Source organism: Rhinolophus ferrumequinum, chromosome 4, assembly GCF_004115265.2.
Source record: "Rhinolophus ferrumequinum isolate MPI-CBG mRhiFer1 chromosome 4, mRhiFer1_v1.p, whole genome shotgun sequence".
NCBI classification, from domain to species: Eukaryota; Metazoa; Chordata; class Mammalia; order Chiroptera; family Rhinolophidae; genus Rhinolophus; species Rhinolophus ferrumequinum.
Window position 1 is genome coordinate 97399199 of NC_046287.1, and position 22405 is coordinate 97421603.

The 22405-nt window shown below is 44.9% G+C and overlaps 1 protein-coding gene across 5 annotated transcripts in view; it reads right to left on the bottom strand.

The window, feature by feature from the left end:
* Window positions 1-22405, bottom strand: part of SPATA13 (spermatogenesis associated 13) — a 317429-nt gene that overhangs the window by 71800 nt on the left and 223224 nt on the right. For all 5 annotated transcript variants that reach the window (XM_033103857.1, XM_033103856.1, XM_033103853.1 and 2 more), the window contains one exon: window positions 215-1909. In XM_033103857.1, the coding sequence (XP_032959748.1) occupies window positions 215-1909 (1695 nt within the window). The remainder of the gene's footprint in view (window positions 1-214; window positions 1910-22405) is intronic.

The window sequence follows — 22405 nt, forward strand, 5'->3', positions numbered from 1 at the left end:
GATAAAAGGTGACCTCTGAACTTGGTAAATAGCAACTAGACAAGAATTGTGATGGCAACACAATCAGCACAGGGCCAGCCTGCCTCTACAGCAGGTTAGGAAAAAGGGTAACCGCCAAAGAAAACACCTGTGTACATGCAGAAGGGATGTAGGGTGCGGCTGTCACAAGCACCCCTCCCACAGCAGGTAGCCTACAAGAGGTCCCTGCCCTTACCTCCTCTTTCTTTTCTTCTGGACCCGATGCCCCCCTGGGGCTCAGCTGAGGGTGGCTGCTGGCACCGCTGTCCTCACTGCCTTTGTCACATGTAGCTGGCACCGAGTCCTGGAAGGGCACAGAACCTTCTGTCCGTTCCTCACTGTCCACTGAGCTCAGGGACAGCACACTGAGATTGTTGGGGCACTTGGTATTTCCTGCGCCTGGGCTCTGAGGGCTGGGGGGCTTGGGTGTGGTGGGCCGTAGAGGGGTAAGAGGCTGCTCGGGTTCGAATGTAAACTGGCTGCCAGGTTTTGGTTCATGGGAGCCTTTGCTCAACACTTCCTGGGCAATCGGACTTGGCCACGAGCTGCCAGCCTTGCAAGCACCGACGCTTTGGGCCTCCAGGGGAAACACCGCTGTCTCCACGTCCACGTGGGGGCCCTGCGGATCGGCTGGGCTGAAGTCCGGGGCCGCCGCGCACCTCCTGCGCTCCAGCTCGCTGCTGCTGGACACCCGGCGCGAGTAGTCGTCGTGCAGCCGGCTGCGGGGCCCGGGCCGCGGGGCAGCGTCGCAGGAGCAGGGCGACCCGCTCTTGGGACGCTCTCGCTTCCAGGCTGCGTCCGTGGCGCTGCTCACAAGTCTCAGGACCCGATCGAAATCCTTGGCCCTGATGGGGCTCTTCCAGCGTTTCGTCCTCCTCTCCGCCCCGCCGAGCTTCTCCGAGTCGGCCGAAGAGCTGCTCAGCGTCCTCTGGGGCGCGGGCCTGTCCGGCGCCACCTTGAGGTCCGCGAGGTTGGAGGCCGACTTCCTCTTGAAGGAGCTCTTCTTCAGGAAATTCAAGTTGTCGGTGCTCTTGCTTCTCCGGTAGACAATGCTGTTGTTCTCCGAGTCTTTCACGACGATCGCACACAGGGCCGGCTCCTGCACGACTGGGGACAGGGGCCGGCCGTGCTTCTCCGAGTCCAGGAGGCTGATGCGGCCCAGGCCGTAGGCGCGGCGCAGGCTGCGGGAGCGGTGCGTGCTCCTCTGGAAGGCATCGTCCGCTTCCTCCGGGTCCGAGCCGTCGGACGCGGGCCCGGGCCCGGGGCCGGGCTGGGGGCACCCGCCCGCTACTGCCGAGGAGCCGCGCCCGCCCGTTGGGATTCCGATGGCGGCCCCGTTCGGAACGGGTGGCCCGGGGTCGGGCTCTGAGGCCTCCTCCTTGGCCGCATCGGAGCCCTCTCGGTTCTGAATTCCTTGAAGGACGGAGGACTTCAATTTTTTAAAAGATCCCATCTTCCGAAAGGAGGCCAGGGCGTTCCAGGTGGAGGAGTGCCCCATCAGGACCACCGAGCGGGGCCTCTCGGCGTTGGCACCCGTCCTCTTCCTACTCACCGAGAAGAGGCGCACGAGCTTGGCGGGGCCGAGCCTGGCGTCCTGGGCTTCCGCATCGCTGCAGCACCCTCCGTTCTGACATGCCGGGTAAGTCACCATTTTGGGGTCTTTTGGATCAGAGACCGAACAGGGGACTGCAGCAACTTGCCCATGGCCGTTCTGGGCTGTAGTCATGTTCTCGGAGCTGGGAGCCCGTGGCCACGGGGCAGCGCGGCTCAACCCTACGTGCACACCTGTGTCCACCGGCCCCAGGTGCAGACCTGCATCTCTGACGCCGCTGCGCGTCTGGTTTTCACAGCTGCTGTGCACATCAGGCTCCTCCCCTGTTGTGGCCACTGCCTGCAGCAGAAAAACAAAGAAGGTATTTAGCCATTTCCCTCACAGAAGAGCCTCTATAAATAGGGGCTAGTTACTTTAATAATTGCTAATGGGGGGAAAAAAGGCATCCCCCATCACAGGGCTGATCAAATAAAAATGATTTTAAATTAAGTTAAAATTTTACTTTTTTTCTAATTTATTTCACAATAAATTAAACGGAAGAATGCAAAACGACATTCCTAATAAAAAGAAAGAAAAATATAAAGATAAAAAAGAATTATGGGTTGTGCATTCAATGATGGTAAACTCTTGAAATCCATTGAAACTTGTTTGGTTTTTTTAATTAAATTTATCGGGGGGAACATTGGTTAATAAAATTATATAGATTTCAAGGGTACAATTCTATAATACATCATCGGCATACAAGTAAAAGTTTTGAAAAAAAAGTTTTGCTGTAATGAAAAGGCATCATTCAAAACTGTAAGCCTAGTGGCTCAGGTGGTTAGAGCTCCGTGCTCCTAACTCCGAAGGCTGCCGGTTTGATTCCCACATGGGCCAGGGGGGCTCTCAACCACAAGGTTGCCAGTTCAACTCCTGGAGTCCAGCAAGGGATGGTGGGCAGTGCCCCCTGCAACTACGATTGAACACGGCACCTTGAGCTGAGCTGCCGCTGAGCTCCCAGATGGCTCGGTTGGTTGGAGCCCATCCTCTCAACCACAAGGTTGCCGGTTCGACTCCTTGAATTCCGCAAGGGATGGTGGGCTGCACCTCCTGCAACTAGCAACCGCAACTGGACCTGGAGCTGAGCTGTGCCCTCCACAACTAAGATTGAAAGGACAACAACTTGACTTGGGGGAAAAAAAAAGTCCTGGAAGTACGCACTGTTCCCCAAAAACGTCCTATTCCCCTTTCCCAATAAAATCTTAAAAAAATAAAAAGAGAAATAAACCCAAACCCACTGAATGTAGTAACATTAAATGGGTGAATTATACCTCAATAAAGCTGTTTAAAAAAAAAAACAACAACAACAAAAAAAAAACCCCTGTGTCTTCCCTTTATTTAAAATATAGGAAATTTTTAAAATAATAAGAAAACTATTTCAAAATGTGTCACAGTGAAATGTCAACTTATGTTACATTTAACAGGTAATAGACAAACTGAGTGCTTAGTATATACAAGAACTAGTGCAAGGAAATGTGATGGTGACCAAGATGCTCTCAGCTGCTTACTGTCTACAAAATATCCCAAAACTCTAATGAGTGCTACAGGGACACGAATGGGAGGGACCAAGCTGAGGTCAGGCTTATTAGTGAGGGCCTCTGTCAACAGCATTCTACCTGGCCAAGAAATGGAGAGAGAGAGATGAAGATAATACTGAAGTACTAGAAAGTCAGACACAAACATTCAAATTAAACAAATACTGCACCTTCCTCCTTCTTCCCACATGCCCTGAAGCCCACCACACCTGTGTCCGTGCTCTGCCCACCAGGCTAGAACCTGCTCTCCTTACCCTTCCCATCAGGCCAAGTCCTCCTCAGCCTTCAAGGGCCATCTTAAATGTCACAGTCTCCGTTCTCAGTGAATGAGTAGTGAGTAAAGGAAGGGAGGAAGGATTATGATAATAACCAGAAAAGGCTACCATTTCCTAAGTGCTTACCACATGTCCTTAGGCCCCAGTACTAAGTGCCTTAGAAACAACATGCCACTGAGTACTCATACAAACCTACAAGGTCAAGAGAATGACTTTCATTTTATAGACAATCACATGGACGCTTGGGCAGGTTAGGTAATCTGTCTGGGGGTCCTGCAGCTGCCTCAAAAGCCTATACTCTTCTCCACAGCTTCAAACTCATGAACAAAGACAGAGGCAGAGCTGCAGCACGCACCCAGCCATGTGACTCCAAGTTCAGTATCTCGTGACATAACCCTGACTTAAGTCAAATCCTAGAAGTCCTAATGGCACCCAATGGCGCCATCACCTCCAAAGGTAATATTAAAAGCAGAAGAGGAAAAGGAGAAAGTTGTATAAAGATCTTGAGGTTAGGTCCCAAGTTAGCTTAGCCTTCCCAAGTACAGAAGAAAATCTGACTTCATGCAAAGAGATCTCATCTGCTTCTACTCTCTCGATTCCGAGGTGGGTTCATTTTTATTTGCCTCTACATCATGCCCAGTGAGGGACTCTTGGGGAGAGCCATAGTTAAAGGGTTAATTCCATCTGAGACCAGGGACTATAGAGACTTCGATCCCTGGAGTCTTTCTGATGTCCAGTCACCCATTTTCATTAATCAGAAGCTTGATGGGGTAACCACATGCCCCTGCGGTTTAACGCACTAATGGAGAAACGGGGGTCCTGATGAGCTGTGAGTTGCGGTTGAATGAGCCACATAAGCTGAGTCTTGAATCATCCTTGCATTGAGGCTGGATGTGACATCTAACCTGTTGCAAAATGAGTCCAATATTCAGCACCCCTGTCCACCTGTCCCTACTCTGGGAGGGACAGGGGATCGTGGTGGTTTCAGCTGTTCAGAATCTTGAAACAAAGCAGACAGTTTATGCAGAGTCCAGTCCAGTCCCAGACACTGACTGACTGCATATTATGTACTAATAATTGTCTGGTTGTGACTTGCACTGGATACAGAAGAGCAGACACCAACCCTGCTGTGTCATCTGGTTGGACAAAGACAGATTATTGACACCACAACTAGAGGGCACTAGGAGGCCTTTTATAACCCACCATGAAACTGTTAAGCTCACCCTAAGGTTCAAGGGGTAGAGGAAAGTGCTTGATTTAATGTTGGGGAGTTTGGAGAATATGCTATGGAAGACCTGGGGCCGGACCCAGGTTCTAAACTCAGCACTGTCACATGAATCTTGACTGAAATAATTTCAGGAATCTGTGCTTCAGCGCCATCTATAAGATAGGAGACGCCAACATTTATGTATAGACCAATCAACCAATCAATCCACGAGGCTCTGTCCGGCACAAGGATCTATGCAGGCCCCGTGAAGAATGCAAGTCAGTACAAGATGATGGCCCGTTCTCGCTGGGAAACTGGCATGAGCAGAGGTAAAGTCAGGAATATAGGTAGGGTTGGGAACCGGTATATTAGGGTGACCAGCTGTCCCAGTTGGGCTAGGGGTGAGATGTTTTCCAGGATGTGGGATACTCATGGCTGAAACAGGGCAAGTCCTTGGCAAACTGGGATGACTGGCCATCCTACAGCAAGTAGAACACTGTGGTTGGAAAGATGGCTCGATGTTATGTACTAATAGAAAGTAAGGTGAAAACAGGTTTAGGAAATCCTGCATACCCTTCGTCTAACACTTTGAAACCGTCTTCAGGTGTCAGCTTCTTTGGGAATTCCTTCCTGATCCCCCTAAAATGAATCAGATCCCTTACTCTGTGGATTACAGACATCTCACCAATTGCTCTACCAAAACATATCATAAAGACAAGTTTATATGGCTGCCTTTAGAACAAGGCTGTGAAATGAACCCTTTGCCAGTAAGAACTGTGAGCTTTGCACACTTAGATTTTTTTCCTGATGTGAAATTGTATCAGTTTCCTGCCTTGTCAATATCTGTACCAAGGTAACAACAATTCATTATTACATAACACTATTATTTTTCCAATGCGGAAATGTTTCCATTTTTACAATACTAGAAAATCTTAAGTATTTATGTAAAACTTAACTTTTCGGCGACAGATCCAGTAAAATACATGCAGCAAATCAGTTTCTAATTGGGGCAACGTAGTTTTTAAAAGACCATTGACTTCCTAGTTTGTTCATGTAGCTGAACAACATGATTGTTGTGTGCTGCTTGGAATTAGATTGAAAATCACGGAAAAAAGCTTTTCCTGGAATTTTTGAGTAACATTCCAAGTTGCATTATTTAGAACTAACACTTTGACCTCTATTAACTAACAAGGGTTGTGATTCACTCAGCGGTTTTGTACCAAGTCTTATAAATTGTGGGAGCTCTGCCAGAGATATTTATGAACAGAAGTACGAGAAAGAATTTTAGATGGGAATATTGTGAAATCTATTGTCTACAAGCTGGAATCTGGGATGTTTGAACTTCTGAATAGAACATTTTAGTCATGAGAATTCTCTGAAAACAACCAGAGCAGTAAGGTTTAAATAAGAACTTGTACTTGAATTTGAAATTCAGAAATATATACCAAGTTAAATGTACAAACAAGAAGGTTTTTGTAATATGTTCGTGTAAATTGTAGAAAATGCAACACTGAGAACAAAACGAAACATTGAAATCTGCAATGCTAATGGCGTGAAAGTATACCTTGGGTCATAGCACTACAGATTATTGCACTAGGGAACATCTAACCCCTGACTGTAAAGATTAGGACATTGGGGCCCAGTGGGTCTGAGCGACATAACCGTGATCAAGCTTCTATGGTTGAAAACACAGCAGGCTGGGAATCAGAGGGACCCAGCTGCGCCCCAGCAGCGCCACCTACTGGCCAAAACTGGGGGTCATCCTAGACTTCCTTCCCCTCCCTCAGTCGTCAGTCACCAAGTCAGATTCTATGTATCTCAACAATTCCTGCTCAGTATGGGCTGCCAAGGCCTTATGTCCAACCTTCAGTACCTTCATCGCGATGACTGCATTAGCCTCCTGACAAGTCTCAGGTCTTCGGGTCTGATTCACCTCCAACCCAGCCAGCGTGCTTCCCAAACTACAAATGGCGTCATGTCACGTCGTCTAGTGTCGTTCATTGGCAGCCTTTGGAGATGTGGACATGTCGGATCACCTCAGCCTAGCACACAATACCTTTCACTCCAGCCATGCAGAATATTAACAGTGAGCCTTTCTCATACTGCTGTGCTTGGGGGTATTTCCCTGCTTGCTGTCAGTCTTTCTTGAGCCATTTCTGTCTCTCTGTAGTGTAGGAAGCCACAAGCCCCCAGGCTCCTGTGACAAACAGCTCTGGCCAGGTTGGCCAGTGGGAAGCACCAGTGGGAGATGCCAGGGTATTTCTCTCTGTGTGGGCTTCTGCAGCAGGCCTTTCCAGCAGTTGCTGAGGCTCCACCCTCGTAGGTCTTACCTCCTGCCAGGTGACACAGTGTCTGGCTCAAGTAGCACCACCTCTTCCCAGGTCTAGGGGCGATAGCATCTTCCTGCTGTTGTGTATCTGAGTTCTTTACTGTCTTCTCTTTTATTCCCCAACTGTGTACAAATAGTCCCTCTATTAATTCTCTTTGTTCTAAATCCCTAAAGATGCTTCTCTTTTTCTGACTGATAAATATGTGCTCTGTCTACCAAACGTTCATTAATTCAAATCAACTTTTCCCCAGAGGAGAACTCTTTGCTTCCTATCCGATTCAGCTGCCCCTGTCTGTAGGCTCACAGCACATGTGCATGGCTGGTTTAGCGCTTACCACACTACTCTGTAACTGATTTTTCTGTCTGCTTTCTCCACTAAACTCTGAAAAGGTTGAAAAGTTCTTTCAAGGCAGAAATCGGGTCTTGTTTAACTCTATTCTCAGCATTCAGTCTGTCACTGACTGAATGAATGAGGATAACACCACTTCTTTGATTTACCTTACATGCGTCAACCTAACATTTGGGGCCAGATAAACCTTAGTTGCGAGGGCTGGACTATGCATTGTAGTAAGAGGCTTAGCAGCCTCCCCAGCCACGGCCATAAAATGATGCTTTCAGGAAGAAGAAATATAAAATACAGAAAAAGCTCTGAAAGCCATGAAAGTGCCATGAATTAGTTTCAGAGTGGTTTCTTTGAAACTTTTGAAATTTATCATTTTCAATTATAAAAGTGTTTTATTTATTGTTTGATGGTACTGATAAACAATTTTTTTTAAATGGTAATATTGTCAGCAGTTAGTTTACTGTGGTAAAAAGCTCAACTGAATGAATGTTTATGTTCTATTGTTATAATAGTTGTATCTAATTTTGTAAATTTTTTTTATATATTCAGTGAAAAAGAAAATTTAATACCATAGGAAAGTAAATATTGACATGTTAATAGTTACACTCATTTTTTAACTATCAATACAGATATTTTATTTTAATAGGTAATCAATTTAGGAACCAAAATTTAGTAATTAGAGTGCTCACACTTCACAAATTATATACCTGAGTTAATAAGACAATTAAGAATTTTATATGTCCACACTGATGGCTCCACAGAATAAACAGTTTGTTTATCTGGTCTCCAAAAAAAAAAAAAAAGAATTTTATAAATGTTTCATAACACACTTAAAATATGGTTAAATATTAATGTTCAAATGTAAAGATATGCTTCGATCCATTCATCTCAGAATTAATCAGCAATATTTGAATTAAAAAATGTTCAGAGGGTCCTAAAGTAACTGCGATTATTAGGAAAGTGATTTTCTTCTATAAAATTATATGTTCCCTTTAAAATATAAAATATTTCTTCCCTAAAATGTGTCTCGGAAATACTTAATGCAAGCCATACCTTAATATTTTCCCTACTTTTAGTTCAAAGGAACTATTTTAACTTTATTATAACTTTAATTGGTATATAAATTAAGCTAGTAAAGTTCTTTATAAATCACTGTATCCAGGAAATTCATACTTGGGCTGAGAATAAGTTTCTTCATTTTGTGTCAAATAGTGTCATACTAACCTAACTCAGAGATAGACACATAGTGTAATCTGAGTACTTGAATCACTAAACTTCTATAAAGTCAAGATGGCTGTGAAAAAACCTTACAGATGTGTAGCTAAAAGACACTCAGATAAGTGTTAATAGTCAAAATATTTGACAACGGTAAATGCCTTACTTTATTGCAATTATACAGAATTTCATTTTGAGTAAATTACAGTTTGGGGATTAATAAAAACAAAGCACCATGATTATACGTCTTTCTCATTTGCTGAACTTGCTCATTTTATTTTCCCCTTTTGCTTCCTGTTAGGTCCTTTCCTACCATCATTCATCCCAATATCTTTCCCCGAACCTTACTGAAATGCAGACAGACTAGAAGCTGGAAATTCTAGCACCCCACATTTTATGAACGGGTTGTCTTCTAAAAGGTTACTTATGGGCTCTCCTTTTCCCTACTGACTCTGTCCATCAAACTATATTTAACTGATAATAAAGCTACCATTGAATTTAACCATAATTTATAACATTTCCATAGGAAAATGAACCTAAGATTCAACTATGGGTTCTAGTTCCAAGGATGACGCTCCTTTCCCCACTCCCAAGGCCTTCATCCAAGACACTCTCCCTCTCCTTTCCACCCCGATGTGCACACTGCAGTCACACACGAATCTGGCATCCGTAGGGTCTCTTCTGTTGAAAGATGGGGCAGAATGCTGCAAGAGAGCCAGTAGCTCTGGCTGCATTTAAATAAGCAATCATTTAAGTGTTTACAAATTGAAAGTATACATAAAAATGTAACTGTGGACAAGATTGAATCATTGTATCTTTGGCAAAGGTGTCAATTTCACACAAGTGTGTGACCCTGTCGGCTTGTCTTATCTGGGTTACTAGGCTACACCAGTTCCCAGGCGAAGACAGGGTTTCCCAACTGGGATAGATGTTTGCTTTGTCAGTTCTGCGGGACAGTGTGGGTAGAGAAGTGAGGATGCGAGAAGGCGGGCCTTAGACCAAGGAGAGGAAAATCTTTTTTTGGTCTCTGAAGCTGGGGGTCAGGCAGGTCGAGCAAGGCATGCGAGGGTAGGTCTGGGTCTGTGTGGTAGCTGACATGACCGCCTTCACTGAACTTCCCTGCCATTGCCCCCGTGCTTGACAACACCCCAGCCTCTGCTCCTCCCTCTCCTCCACTCCTGCCAGCCCTGGGGGTACATAGAGCCTTGGAACACTCCAGGAGATTCTGCGTCAATGAAAGGTCTGAGGACAGCTTGTCTTGATTTCGTACAGCTCTCCCACTGCACCCCTCCATCCTGTCACACCCCCCCATCCCCTCATCCCCCCACCCCTGTTGTTACCCCTCCCCCATCCCCTTTGTTCCCCCCACCCCATCTTTCTCATGGTAAATGAGACTGCAGCAATAACCACAAAGTTCACAGTCAGGACTACCTAATTAATGCCTGCGCCACACGCCAAAATTGATGTCACCACAGAATCTGTGCCTCCCCAACCCTTACATTCAGAGCAAAGAAAATTTTCCAGATGAATGGTCCTAATCTTGAAGGCACTTTGAAGGTCACTGGAGCTAAAACAATGTTTCTGCTTGCTGGAGGCAGCTTTAGCAGAATTTGGAGAAATGCGGCATTGGGGGCTAAGGTACTTGGTGCAGGCTGCACAGAAAATCCCCACAAAGGATAAATGCGTATCCAGTGTTTGGTTAAACATACTGAATAACTGTCCATAAAAGTACACATCTGTATTCTATTTTCCCTGCATTTCTTTTACTGCTCAAGTTTTGTTTTTCTTTTTTTTTGCATAAAATGTGTTTCTACGCATAGAACCCCAATTTATAACAATGCATTCTGAGGAAACAAGATCAACTTTCCGCTCAGTTTCCATCAGGAGCCGATTAGGTGTTAATTGAGGGGGTGTCATAGCAGCCCATCCTGCTGTCACCAAGGACAGGCGTCCAGAAAACACCTTTTCCCTGCTCTGTTCTTTCGGATATCCCATCCCCTCAAACCCAAGGTTCACATTAAAGCAGTTGCTGAAATGCCTCATACTGTCTAATTTAAACTGTCTTCTCATTGAGCTGACATTTGGATAGTGTTTCCCTCTGAGCCTGGCGCGCCTCTTGGCACGGCCACCCCCCTTTAGGAGACGGACAGTAAAGCAGTGTGGGATGACGCCACCAATGAACAAAGCCAGTGGTGACCGGGCTATTGTTCCCGAGCAGAGGTCCTCTAAATCACCCCTCCGCCCAGCTCGGCTGGCAGGAGCTGATCTGTGGCCACTTTGTTAGAGGACCAGGCTATTATGACGAGCGCATCCTCGGGGGACATGGGACATAAAGCAAACTTCCTGCCGCTCATTAGGAAGCCACGTTCTCACACTCTCCCATGGCTCAGAGTTGGGGCGAGCTGGCCCCAACTAGGAGGAAACCCGAAAGGGGCACAGGAGCGGAATCCTGGTGAGGAAAACTTACAGTGGAGTAAACGCCACTCGTTCCTCAGGCTTCCGCTTTAAGTGTCCATTTCTCGGCATTTGTCCTTCAAAACGGGGCTCACTGGCAACTCGAGAGGGCTCCTCAGCGGCTTCTTTGGAGTTTTACCTTTCTTTCTACGTACAAAGATCTGTGGCCAGGAGCTTTCACGGGCTCCCACGACCTGCTCCATCAGCACTTGGTTTATGTGTCTAGGGGACCTGGCAGTTCCCGGTGCTGTGCATAAAGGTCTCACTGCGATAATCATACTGCTTCTATGGCTACAGCCACTGGAGGCGACTGTCACGACCTCCTCTCTACTAATCCGCCACCGACTACAGGAGGCGGTGAGTGTCAGAGGACAAACCACACTAAATACCTTTGTCCCTTAGCCTCTGAGCCCCTCCAGTGCACCCCCAGGAGCACTTTCCTTTCCTCCCATTGTCAGTTCTGACTTTGTCCCCAGTCACGTCCGTCACCATCAACCTGCCCCTCACAGGCCATCAACCTCACCCAAACCTCCAGCGCGGTGCCCTGTCGGGGGAGACCTGGCCATCCTTTTGGCCACATCATTCTTTCCTCAACTTCATTCTCCTGAAGTGAGCCAGAAGCTTCTGGAAGCCTAACAGAACGTGACAGGAGCATGCATCCGACTCAGGCACCACATCCCACTGGCTAGGCTCCTTCCACACAGCACATGATAATGTTTTAAATATGTCAGACACTCGACGGGGCCTGAAATGAAACGAATACTGTTTTCTGTCTTTTGTGAAAAATTCAAAACCAAGTTTAGGTGGGTGGTGGTGCGGGGGGACGACTAAAGAATAACAAGGACTTAAATATCTTGAACCTAAAAAAAGGAAAGTGGAACGTGTGCAAGATGAGCCAGGGTTTACCTTCTGTGAGGCAACGGCCTATGGAAAGCGCGTCCCAGGCAGTGAAGGAAGGAAACAGATTTGCCTCTGAGAGAGCAGTTGCCACGAACCCAGTGATGACCAGACAAGACCAGGGAGTGTCCCTCTCAGAAAGGACAAGCCTCAAGGACTTACAGCTTAAGGCAGGTTAGCTTGGAGAACGTGAAGGAGAACGGGCACGGTGAGGCCCAGAATTCCTGGGCCTGGGTTCTTGCTTTACCTTTTCTAGCTCTGGGAACCTGGGCCAGTCACATCCTATCCTTAACCTCAGATTTCTCAGTGGGATCCTAATATTTCTTTGAGAGTATTTCGCAGTGGGCGACATGGATGGACCTGGAGGGTACTGTGCTGAGTGGAGTATGTCAGACAGAAAAAGAGATGCAATTTTGTTTATGTGTGAAATCTAAAGAACAAAACAAACAAGCTCATAGATACAGAGAACATTTTGATGGTTGCCAGATGGGAAGAGGGTTGGGGGTGTGGATTAAAAATGGGAAGGGATTAAGAAGTACAAATTGGTGGGGCGGCCGGTTAGCTCAGTTGGTTAGAGTGCAGTGCTCTTAATAACAAGGTTGCCGGTTCGATCCCCGCATGGGCCACTGTGAGTTGCACCCTCCACAACTAGATTGAAACAACTACTTGACTTGGAGCTGTTGGGTCCTGGAAAAACACACTTAAAATAAATTAAAAGTTAAAAAATAATAATAATAATAAGTAGAAATTGGTTGTTACAAAGTAGTCCTAAGGATGTAGGGTATGGCATAAGGAACAGAGTCAGTGATATTGTAATAATTATGTATGGTGTCAGATGAGTACTAGATTTGTCGGGTGATAGATGGGAGGGGTTCAGGGCAGGGTAAAAAAGGTGAAGGGATTAAAAAGTACAAATTGGCAGTTACAAAATAGTATAGGGAATATAGTCAATAACATGGTAATAACTATGTATAGTGCCAGGTGGGTACTAGACGAGTCAGGGGAATCACTTCTTAAACTATATAAAGGTCCAATCACTATGCTGTACACCTGAAACTAATATCAAATAATATTGAATGTCAACTGTTTTTTGAAAAATTTAAACGGGAGGGAAAAGGTGAAAGGGCGTAAGAGGTTCACACTTCCAGATACAAGACAAATAAATCCTGGGGATGTATGTAACATACGGCATAGAGAATATAGTCAGTAATATTGTGATAGCGTGGCACGGTGTCAGATGGCTGTATGGTGACCACTTCTTTAGGTATGAAGATGTTGAATAACTATGGTGTACCGCTGAAACTAATATAATATTGTATATTAGCTATATTTTAATAAAACTCCTCTTTTAAAAAGTATTTCGCAGGGTTGTTATAAGCAAATGCATCATAAACAGAATATGCTCATTGAAATAATTATGCTCACAGCATGACACCTTTCTTTGTACGGCATAAAATTTATAGTTATAAGGTTAATATAAAAAAACATTAATAGAAAAATGAAATTCTAGAACAAAATTTCTAGGTCAAAAAGAAGTGAAATGCTCAGTTGGAAATTCAAGGAATTTCAGCTTATTATACATGCATCTGGACAAAGGCCAAAGTAACGCATCCCACACGGCCTGTGAAGGTCCAGAAGAGACATGCACAGGTCACAGCTGTGTGACTAACAGATGGAAGCACTGTCTCCTCCTCCAGCCATCCTGCCAGCTCAAAGGTGGCGACCACATGGAGAAGACGTGCAGCCAGCATGCTCAGGGACCAGCACAGGGATATCTGATGGGGATGTGAGGGAATGTGTCCTCGAAAACACATACAGATGAAATGCCACTATTTTTCAATTAACTCTATCTTTTCTCCATGCATAGGGATCACATGCGCCTTAGGACTCTTTCTAACCCTGACTAAGATACAGATAACAGGCGTCTCAAAATTTTGACAAGCAGTATTCTAAAAGTCAATTGTTCAGAATTTAAACCATTCCTGGTAAGATTCTCATATTATCTGCCCAATCCCATTTAATCCATAATATAAATAAATTGTTACTAATAGTAAATAATATGATTGCTATATTAATAATTAGTCTTATATTAAACTAAATTAATAGTAATTAATAAAAGGATGAACCTGCTTTCTTTGGCTTAGGGGCTCCTCTGGTAGCAGAGTGGAAATTGGAGAGGAAGAAGAGCTTTGTCCCCTCTTTCCGGTGTGAGGAAGGCCCTCAGCACTGTTTGGAGATAGATGCCTCGGGCCTTGGCGTCCCGAGCTTCCCTTCTTCACATGCATCCTCCGTGAGCTGCTCTCAGCCCCCCTGTTGCCCTCTCACCCCCACAATGTCCCATTATGCCAGAGGTCACTTCTGCTTCTGAGCCACCTTCCTCCCATTTCTCCGTCCGGGAACAGCCCAGACGTTGTGGAGACAGGGATGCGTCACACAGGCCAGAGTGCAGAAGCACACCTGCTGTCACCTAGTGCCCTGAAAGGGCAGACGGGCTGTGGAGGCAGCAGCTCGGAACCAGCCTGCCAGCCCCACCGCTCTGCTCACAGCATCTCCATACATCCTGAGCTTGTCTTGTTTGTTGTTTGCTGTTGTCCCCATGACAGTGATCTCAAGGCTCCGGGACAGGACTGATATGGCCCAGCAGGTACCACTAAGGAAGCAGGGCTGTGAGTCCAACAGCCCGTCCATCAAACAAAGCCTGCCTTTCATGTTTCAAGATCTGGCAAAGTAGCAGTTCAAGTGTGTGCTTCCATGTGGCCAATTTAACTAGACTCAAATTTCTTCTCAAAACAACCCTGTTTCACCCCCCAAAAAACCTGCCAAAGTCTGCTACACCGTTTCCCCAAAAATAAGACCTGGTCAGACCATCAGCTCTAATGTGTCTTTTGGAGCAAAAATTAACATAAAACCCGGTCCTATTTCACTGTAATATAAGACCGGGTTTTATATAATTAATATAATATAATATAATATAATATAATATAATATAATACCGGGTCTTATATTAATTTTTGCTCCAAAAGATGCATTAGAGCTGATTGTCTGGCTAGATCTTATTTTTGGGGAAACACGGTAGTTTGTTTCTTTTCTAATTATAATTTCAGAACTATAATGATATGGCAATCAACTCTATAGGTCCCAAGAGTTGTCCCCAGACCAAGTGTTCTGACGCAAGAGCCTGGTGGTTTGGCAATAGTCACTGCCTCGGTCGCCTCTGGGTGGTTACATAAGCAGCTCAGGGCCACGTGCAGGTAAGCACACCTGCAAAGTCAACTAAGACTTATCATTTAGGTGCATGTAAATTAGAAAGAAACATTGATGCCCTCAATTTAAACAAAGTGCTTGTGGCTTATTTCAAAACTTCATCTTTTAACAAGAACCTTGTTCGTGTGAGGCATTGTTCGTTTGTTCATTCGTTCATTCATTCATTCATTCATTCATTTATTCATTCAACAAATGTTTCCTTGGTTCCTCCTGTCTGACTGGTGTTGGGGTGTACTAGGAGTACAGTGGGGAACAGCAGACATCGTCTCAGCCATCAGAGAGCCACGTGGCAAAGATACATAATTAAGTAAGCAATTGTAATGAAGTCTGCATTGTTATGGTACCTGAGCTGGCCTCCTTCATGAAGTGACATTAGCGCTAGGACGTGAGACATGATGGAAGGTGGGGGGTACCAACCGCCGGGGGTAGAGACCTGGCTGGAGGATGGTGAGCAGGGAGAGGGCGGGCAGGGAGAGGCTAGGACCCACAGGCCACGGTAAGGATTTTGAGGTTTATTCTAAGAATCACGGGAACCTTTAGCAGCAGGTGACCTACGCAGATCCAAAGGTAGCAAGACTAGAGGCAAGGGGGGCAACTACGTGCGAGGCCGCCAGAGTCCCCACGGCAAGACCTTGGCCTCGGTTCACGTGGTGGCTGTGAGATGGAGAGAGACGATGGGAGGTAGAACCCACACGGCCTGGGGACCAACTGGATGTGTGGGATGAGGGGGAGGCCGGATGGGAGACGGAAGAGACAGCTGTGACGAGGTGACAGGCCGAGTCAAACGGTGACGTGGTTTACTGAACTACGAAGGTCTGGAGGGGAGCAGATTGGGAGGGAAGACAAGGAGTTCCAACTGAAATATACTGACGCTGCGTCGTGTCCAGGAGGCGGCTGTGGATCACCGTGGGCCCGCAGCTGGCAAGAGAGGTCTGGGCTCGAGACACAGATCCAAGGTTATCCTGTCCCTCTGCAAGGTGATCAACACTAGAAGGGACAGTCTGGTGCAAAGGCCTGAAAAGCACCTCATAGGCGACAGTTAGAGATGAGTGGTCTGGAAGAGGGAACTGGAAAAGGTGGATTTAGTACAAAGACCAGGGAGTCCTATCTTTCCTACCTGTTACTCAGGTCAGCGCCTGGAGCTCCATCAGCATGGATACTGATGTGCTCACCTCATGACAAAGGGCCGCTTTTTACTTTATTGGATAACCTCTGACAAGATCTGTCTTTTCATCTTTCATTCCCTCACCCCACACGGTAAGTGTGACAGTCTAGTTTCAACAAAACACAAATCTTTTAAAATTAAAAATTAGGGGCCGGCCTGGTGGCTCAGGTGGTTGGAGCTCCGTGCTCCTAACTCTGAAGGCTGCCGGTTCGATTCCCACATGGGCCAGTGGGCTCTCAACCACAAGGTTGCCGGTTCAATTCCTCGAGTCCCGCAAGGGATGGTGGGCTCCGCCCCCTGCAACTACGATTGAACACGGCACCTTGAGCTGAGCTGCAGCTGAGCTCCCAGATGGCTCAGTTGGTTGGAGCGCATCCTCTCAACCACAAGGTTGCCGGTTCGACTCCTGCAAGGGATGGTGGGCTGCGCCCCCTGCAACTAGCAACGGCAACTGGACCTGGAGCTGAGCTGTGCCCTCCACAACTAAGACTAAAAAGACAACAACTTGACTGTTGTTTTTTCCAGGAAAAAAGTCCTGGAAGTACACACTGTTCCCCAATAAAGTCCTGCTCCCCTTCCCCAATAAAATCTTTAAAAAATAAATTAATTAAATTAAATTAAATTAAAAATTAAATGAAGTTAAAGTCTCATACCTCTGTCCACTTGAGACAATGAAACCATAACCAGGCTTACCAGACAAACAAGAATGAGTCCTTTAAAATATCTACCGTTGACATTACTGCGATCACATGGTGTTTTTGAGTTAAAGTCCTACAATTGGTTTGATCCTAAATGTAGTTCTTGACTATCTAAGTTGGTGGTTAGAGACATTTCTCACTGTGTCACTGTTAAAACAGACCCCTGCCTCCGTACTGAGCTTACGGATACTACACAATGCCCAAGAAGCCACAACAGGGGCCTCTTCGGCAGGAGATCATAATCTTGTCCAGAAAACAACAAAAACATAATTAGAGATTCCTATTTTCCAGGAACTCTGTGTTTTCCACATAATTGTGTGAAACTTTCAGTTAAGAAAACACACACAAACCTATACCCATTCTTCAGCAATGGAGCGAAAAGACTCATCTTTTGAGAGTTCCACTTGACTTCAAATTAAACCTAGCCCACTAATTTCTGAAGAAGCCGAAGCTTAACTTCCTTCTTTCTCTCTACAATTAGAAACATCCCTTTTCAGACAGCTAATTAAAACTACTTAGTAAATGGAATTGTTAGGTATTTCTTTTGGTCTAGGGGCTCCGTGAAAGACTTCTTGAGATACCACGGCTCATGAACTGAGAGAGTCAGGGACCCTCTGGACTATTTGCAGCTAAACATCACTCTGGAACGTGCTCCAGACCCTTCATGACTAACTGGGACCAGTTCGTGAAAAGCCAGTGAACCGCTATCCAGATGGGAAGGAAAAATGTCTAAGAACTGGGCTCTACTGATATTCCCTCCCTGGAATTCTAGTAGCACTGGGAGATCATGAAATTATATTCTTCACTTCAGTCTTCCTTGGGCACGTGCGATATTCTATATTTTATTCCAGGAATTCTACTCTCAAAATTGTTGGTGGCCAATAAGAACGAGGCTTATCACCTCCCCGTGGAAAACTCTTAAAGAGCTCCCCACCAGGCAGTGCTGCTCAAATCCTTCCTCTGAATTACTTTGGGTAGTAACAATCAATAAGAGAGAGAGTCTACATGCCAGATATTCTCTATACTCTAACCACCCTCTGTCATCACACCCATTTCACAGACGCAAAATCTGAGGTTGGGCCCTAAGGTCACACAGGAGAAAGTGATGGAGACAGCATCTGCACCAGGTAATCTGGCCGCAGCCCTGAGCTCTTAGCTCATTGCAATCGCCTCTCCTGGTGGCTCAGGAGAGCCAGTTCACACCTTGGGGAAAGGCTGAGGTAGGTTACTGAAAGCAGGAAATTTAAAGTTCCAGGATTTAACTTTACAAGTCATTGCAAACTGTGCATTCTTTTCATAAGGTTTGTTTTTATAAAAAAAAAAAAACCACAAAAAAATTCTTTCCACCTCACACGTATGAAAGACGGTTATCATCCAAAAGGCGCAAATCACAAATGTTGGTAAGGACGTGGAGAAACTGGAATCCTTCTGTATTGTTAGTGGGAATGTAAAATGATGCACCACTAGGGGAAACAGTATGGTGGCTCCTCAAAAAATTAAACAGAATTGTCACATGACCCAGCAATTCCACTCCTAGGGAAATACCCAAAAGAATTTGAAAGCAAGGTCTTAAAAGGATATTTGTACACCCATGTTCATAGCAGCATTATTCACCGTAGCCAAAAGGTGGAAACCCAGTGAGCATTGATAGACGAATAGATATATAAAATGTGGTGTATCCATACCATGGCATTTCATTCAGCCTTAAAAAGGAAGGGGATTCTGCAATTCGCTACCATGTGGATGAATATGGAGGGCACTGTGCTAAGTGAAATAAGCCGGTCACAAAAGGCCAAATACTGTATGATTCCACTTACACGAGGGATCTGAAGTAGTCAAATTCATAGAGACAGGAAGTAGAACGGTGGATGCCGGGGGCTGGGAAATGGAGTTACTATGAAATGGGGATAGTGTCTCGGTCTGGGAGGATGGAAACGTCGGGATGGCTGGTGGTGAAGGCCTGCACGACAGCGGGCATGTTGTGTACTGAATGCCCCCAAGTTTTACACCTAAAAATAGTTAAAATGTAAATTGTATAATCTGTATATTTTACTATTAAAACAAGCTCTGGCTAAGAGAAAAACAAATGAAAATTTAAAAACCATAACGTGTTTAATAATTCACCAGTTACATTACTTAAAATTTTCCAAAATATATTTGATTCAGGAAGATTCACGATTATCCTATAGTTTCACATCTCCCTGAGCACAAAGGTTGCTCAGATTTGTCATTCGTACACAGTGGGATAACGGCACCCGAGAACTTGGAGGATTGTGGTGAGGATTCAATAATATTATTCCTGCACCCGTGTCTGACACACAGCAGGCGCTCTGGTGGCCTCCTGGCTGTTACTCCACAAGGCCCTCTGTGAGCTGCTCCTGCCACCATCCCCTGTGAGACTCAACTCAGGAAGTGAAACTTCCCAATGGCTTCCCGAAAGTGACAAGTCAGACACCCACATGTAAAGTGATGTCTGTGTATGATTGTAAACAAATTCCCTAAAGACGGGGCCTGTCTTAGTCATGCGTTGCCATAGCATATATTTAGCACAGTGGTCTGGCACCTAATAGCAACTCAATAAATATCTGATGAAACTGCGAGGGCCTCTATGAACACTAGGTCTGGATGTCTACAAAGGAAACCTATCCGTCTGTGGGAGACACTCCCAAATTCTTCTCGTGAATTGCTTGTACTTTATAATATCAACAACAACAAAAAGAGTCTTTCCAGCTTCTTTTCCCACTTGTCTACCAAGAAAAAGGAGAAATGAGTCTGAGAACTGGAGGGCCCACTGAATTTAAGCCACAGAAAAAGAAAATACCCAATCCCAATTCTTGCCTTCAAATGAAGGGAAGGCCCCACATTACTGAAACCATGCTCTCCCAGTACACACATGGGACTGCCCTTCTACACATGACACACACAGACCTACAGACCAGGTCTAACCCTCAGGAGCGACATTTAAGGAAATGATGTGAAAGGCCACAGGAGTTCTGCCCCTTTTCTTGACCTGAAACCTGAATAACTAACTAATCAGTCACCAAAACAGACTTTATGCATCAACTTTTCATAGCTGGTGTCTGTGAGGCTTCTTTGTGTGGAATTTAGAGAAGAGACATGAAAAAAGTTGAAGTGCTATATCCTTCTTTGTTGCGTGGTGATTACCTGGGCACTAATTCACATCCTCCATAAAATGGTCCTTTACATTTCGGGGTTTGGGGAGGGGTGGCGGGGGAGGAATGGGAAGAGACAACTCTAAATTATCAGTTCTCAAGAAACATCTACATAGTAACAATCGCAACTTAATTCTAGGAGCTACTTCCATGTTTCCCTGAAAATAAGACCCAGTTTTAATTTTATTATAAGACCGGGTATAATATAATATAATATAATAACATAACATAAAACTGGGTCTCATATTAATTTTTGCTCCAAAAGACACATTAGAGCTGATTGTCCAGCTAGGTCTTATTTTGGGGGAAACACGGTTACTACGTCCTCAGTCAAGGTTTTACTATTTCTCTATCATCCAATTGGACAAGCACGTGGAATTCTTCCACCTTATACCATTCTGAATTACATAAAATACGTCGTGCTCATAAGATTACTCTGATCTCCTGTGAGTGCTCTGCTACCTTTGCTGAGTGACAATTTCTTATCTTAAATAATAAGAAATGTAAATGGGGAACCAGCACAAAAGGAAAAAACCCACCTAATGAGAGAGTTGTCTCTTTTTCCTTCCTATGTCTTCTGAACAGGAACATCATATTTTTGAGCTATCATTTTGCAAGATTCTTCCTCCTACTCCCTGCTTGTATTAAACCTCAATCTTAATTTTCTTCCCCAATTTGCACACACACAGAAAATCACAGGGGCATTCTAATATTGTACCTCAAAGTAGAAGTGAAACTAAAAAATGGGAATTTGGGGGTTTGACCAAGACCAGTTCTGGGGTGCACAGGCTGTGCTGGCTGGGTGCCCTGCCCAGCTCTGGTGTAGATGAGAAAGCGCTCAAGCAGACATTTGTCTCCAGGCTAGTCTCAAGAACGTGCTGTTCTCTGCGGGACCAAATGCCCTTTTTGATCATGGGCAAAATATTTACGGCTGCTGGGCCTACTTAGTGTGGCTGCACAGGCCCCATCAAAAGCAGGCTTGGGGTCCCAGCCCCAGGGAGACCAACGAGATTATAAATGCCCTTCTGGAATTAAATCCTAGAAGAATTAAAACACACACACACGCAACAAAATGATATCCCTACCTATTACCCTTTAAAAGTGAGCATCATCATACGCTCAGATATATCAACGAATATAGAAGTCAAGTACTATAGTCACTTATTTTAACTGTATAAAAAGAAATATTGCTACAACATGGATAAACCTCAAAAGCTAAGCGAAACCTTAAAAGCCTACATGAAAGCACACAGACATGAGGACGATATACTGTATGATTCCAGTGACATACAGAGATGTCCAGAAAGGGCAAATCTATAGAGACAGAAAGTAGAGTGGTGGTTGCCGGAGGAGGAAACGAGCAGTGACTATACGTGGACGTGAGGTTTCCTTTGGGATGATGGAAATATTCCAAAACTACATTGTAATGAAGGCTGCACCGCCGGTGAACTTACTAAAAATTAATGAAGTGTACAGTCGAAGCGAGTGAATTTTATTTTTATATCAATAAAGCTGTTAAAAGTATAAAATAACAAACTATGAATCATAATTGCCATGTGAACAGTCTAATAAACATTCTGAAGAGGATTTAGAGAGCAGGTCACATAATTCAAGGTAAAGCATGTATTCACCGTAAGCATCCAGGTAATGAATTTCAGTCGAAAGGGCCACAGTATAGTTCCCAAATCCCAACCTCAGAGAAACCTGTAACATACCTCACAACTTTTCTATCCTCATCACCTACAACCTTGGTAAGGATCTTCTCTCTTGGTGGTTTTCCTAGCACTCTTTTTAGGGACTTGAAAAGGAACCTTTCAATTTTGTAATATTTGCCTGTTTGGACTTCAGCTTTTCTCCACAGCACCACCTTACATTCCACAGGAGAGACAGCCCGGTTCTTGTGACTTGTATCAATCAGTCAGGAGGAAAGGCCTTCCCAGCATGATCAGACGCTCTCCAAACAAACGGTCTTTGGTAAGTAAGTACTAGGGGTGTAACGTACCACTGATGACTGGAGTCGACACTGCAGGAGGTATACAGGAATGTGGTTCTCACAAGGAAAAAAAAAGTTTCTTTTTTTTGCTTTTTATTGTAGCTACCTAAGATTTGCTGGATGATAACTGATTGCAGTACTCATTTTATAATATATGTAAATCAACCATCATGTTGAACACCTTAAACTTACGCAGTATGTATGTCAATTACTTCTCAATAGAATTGGGAAAAAGACTTTTGAAAATT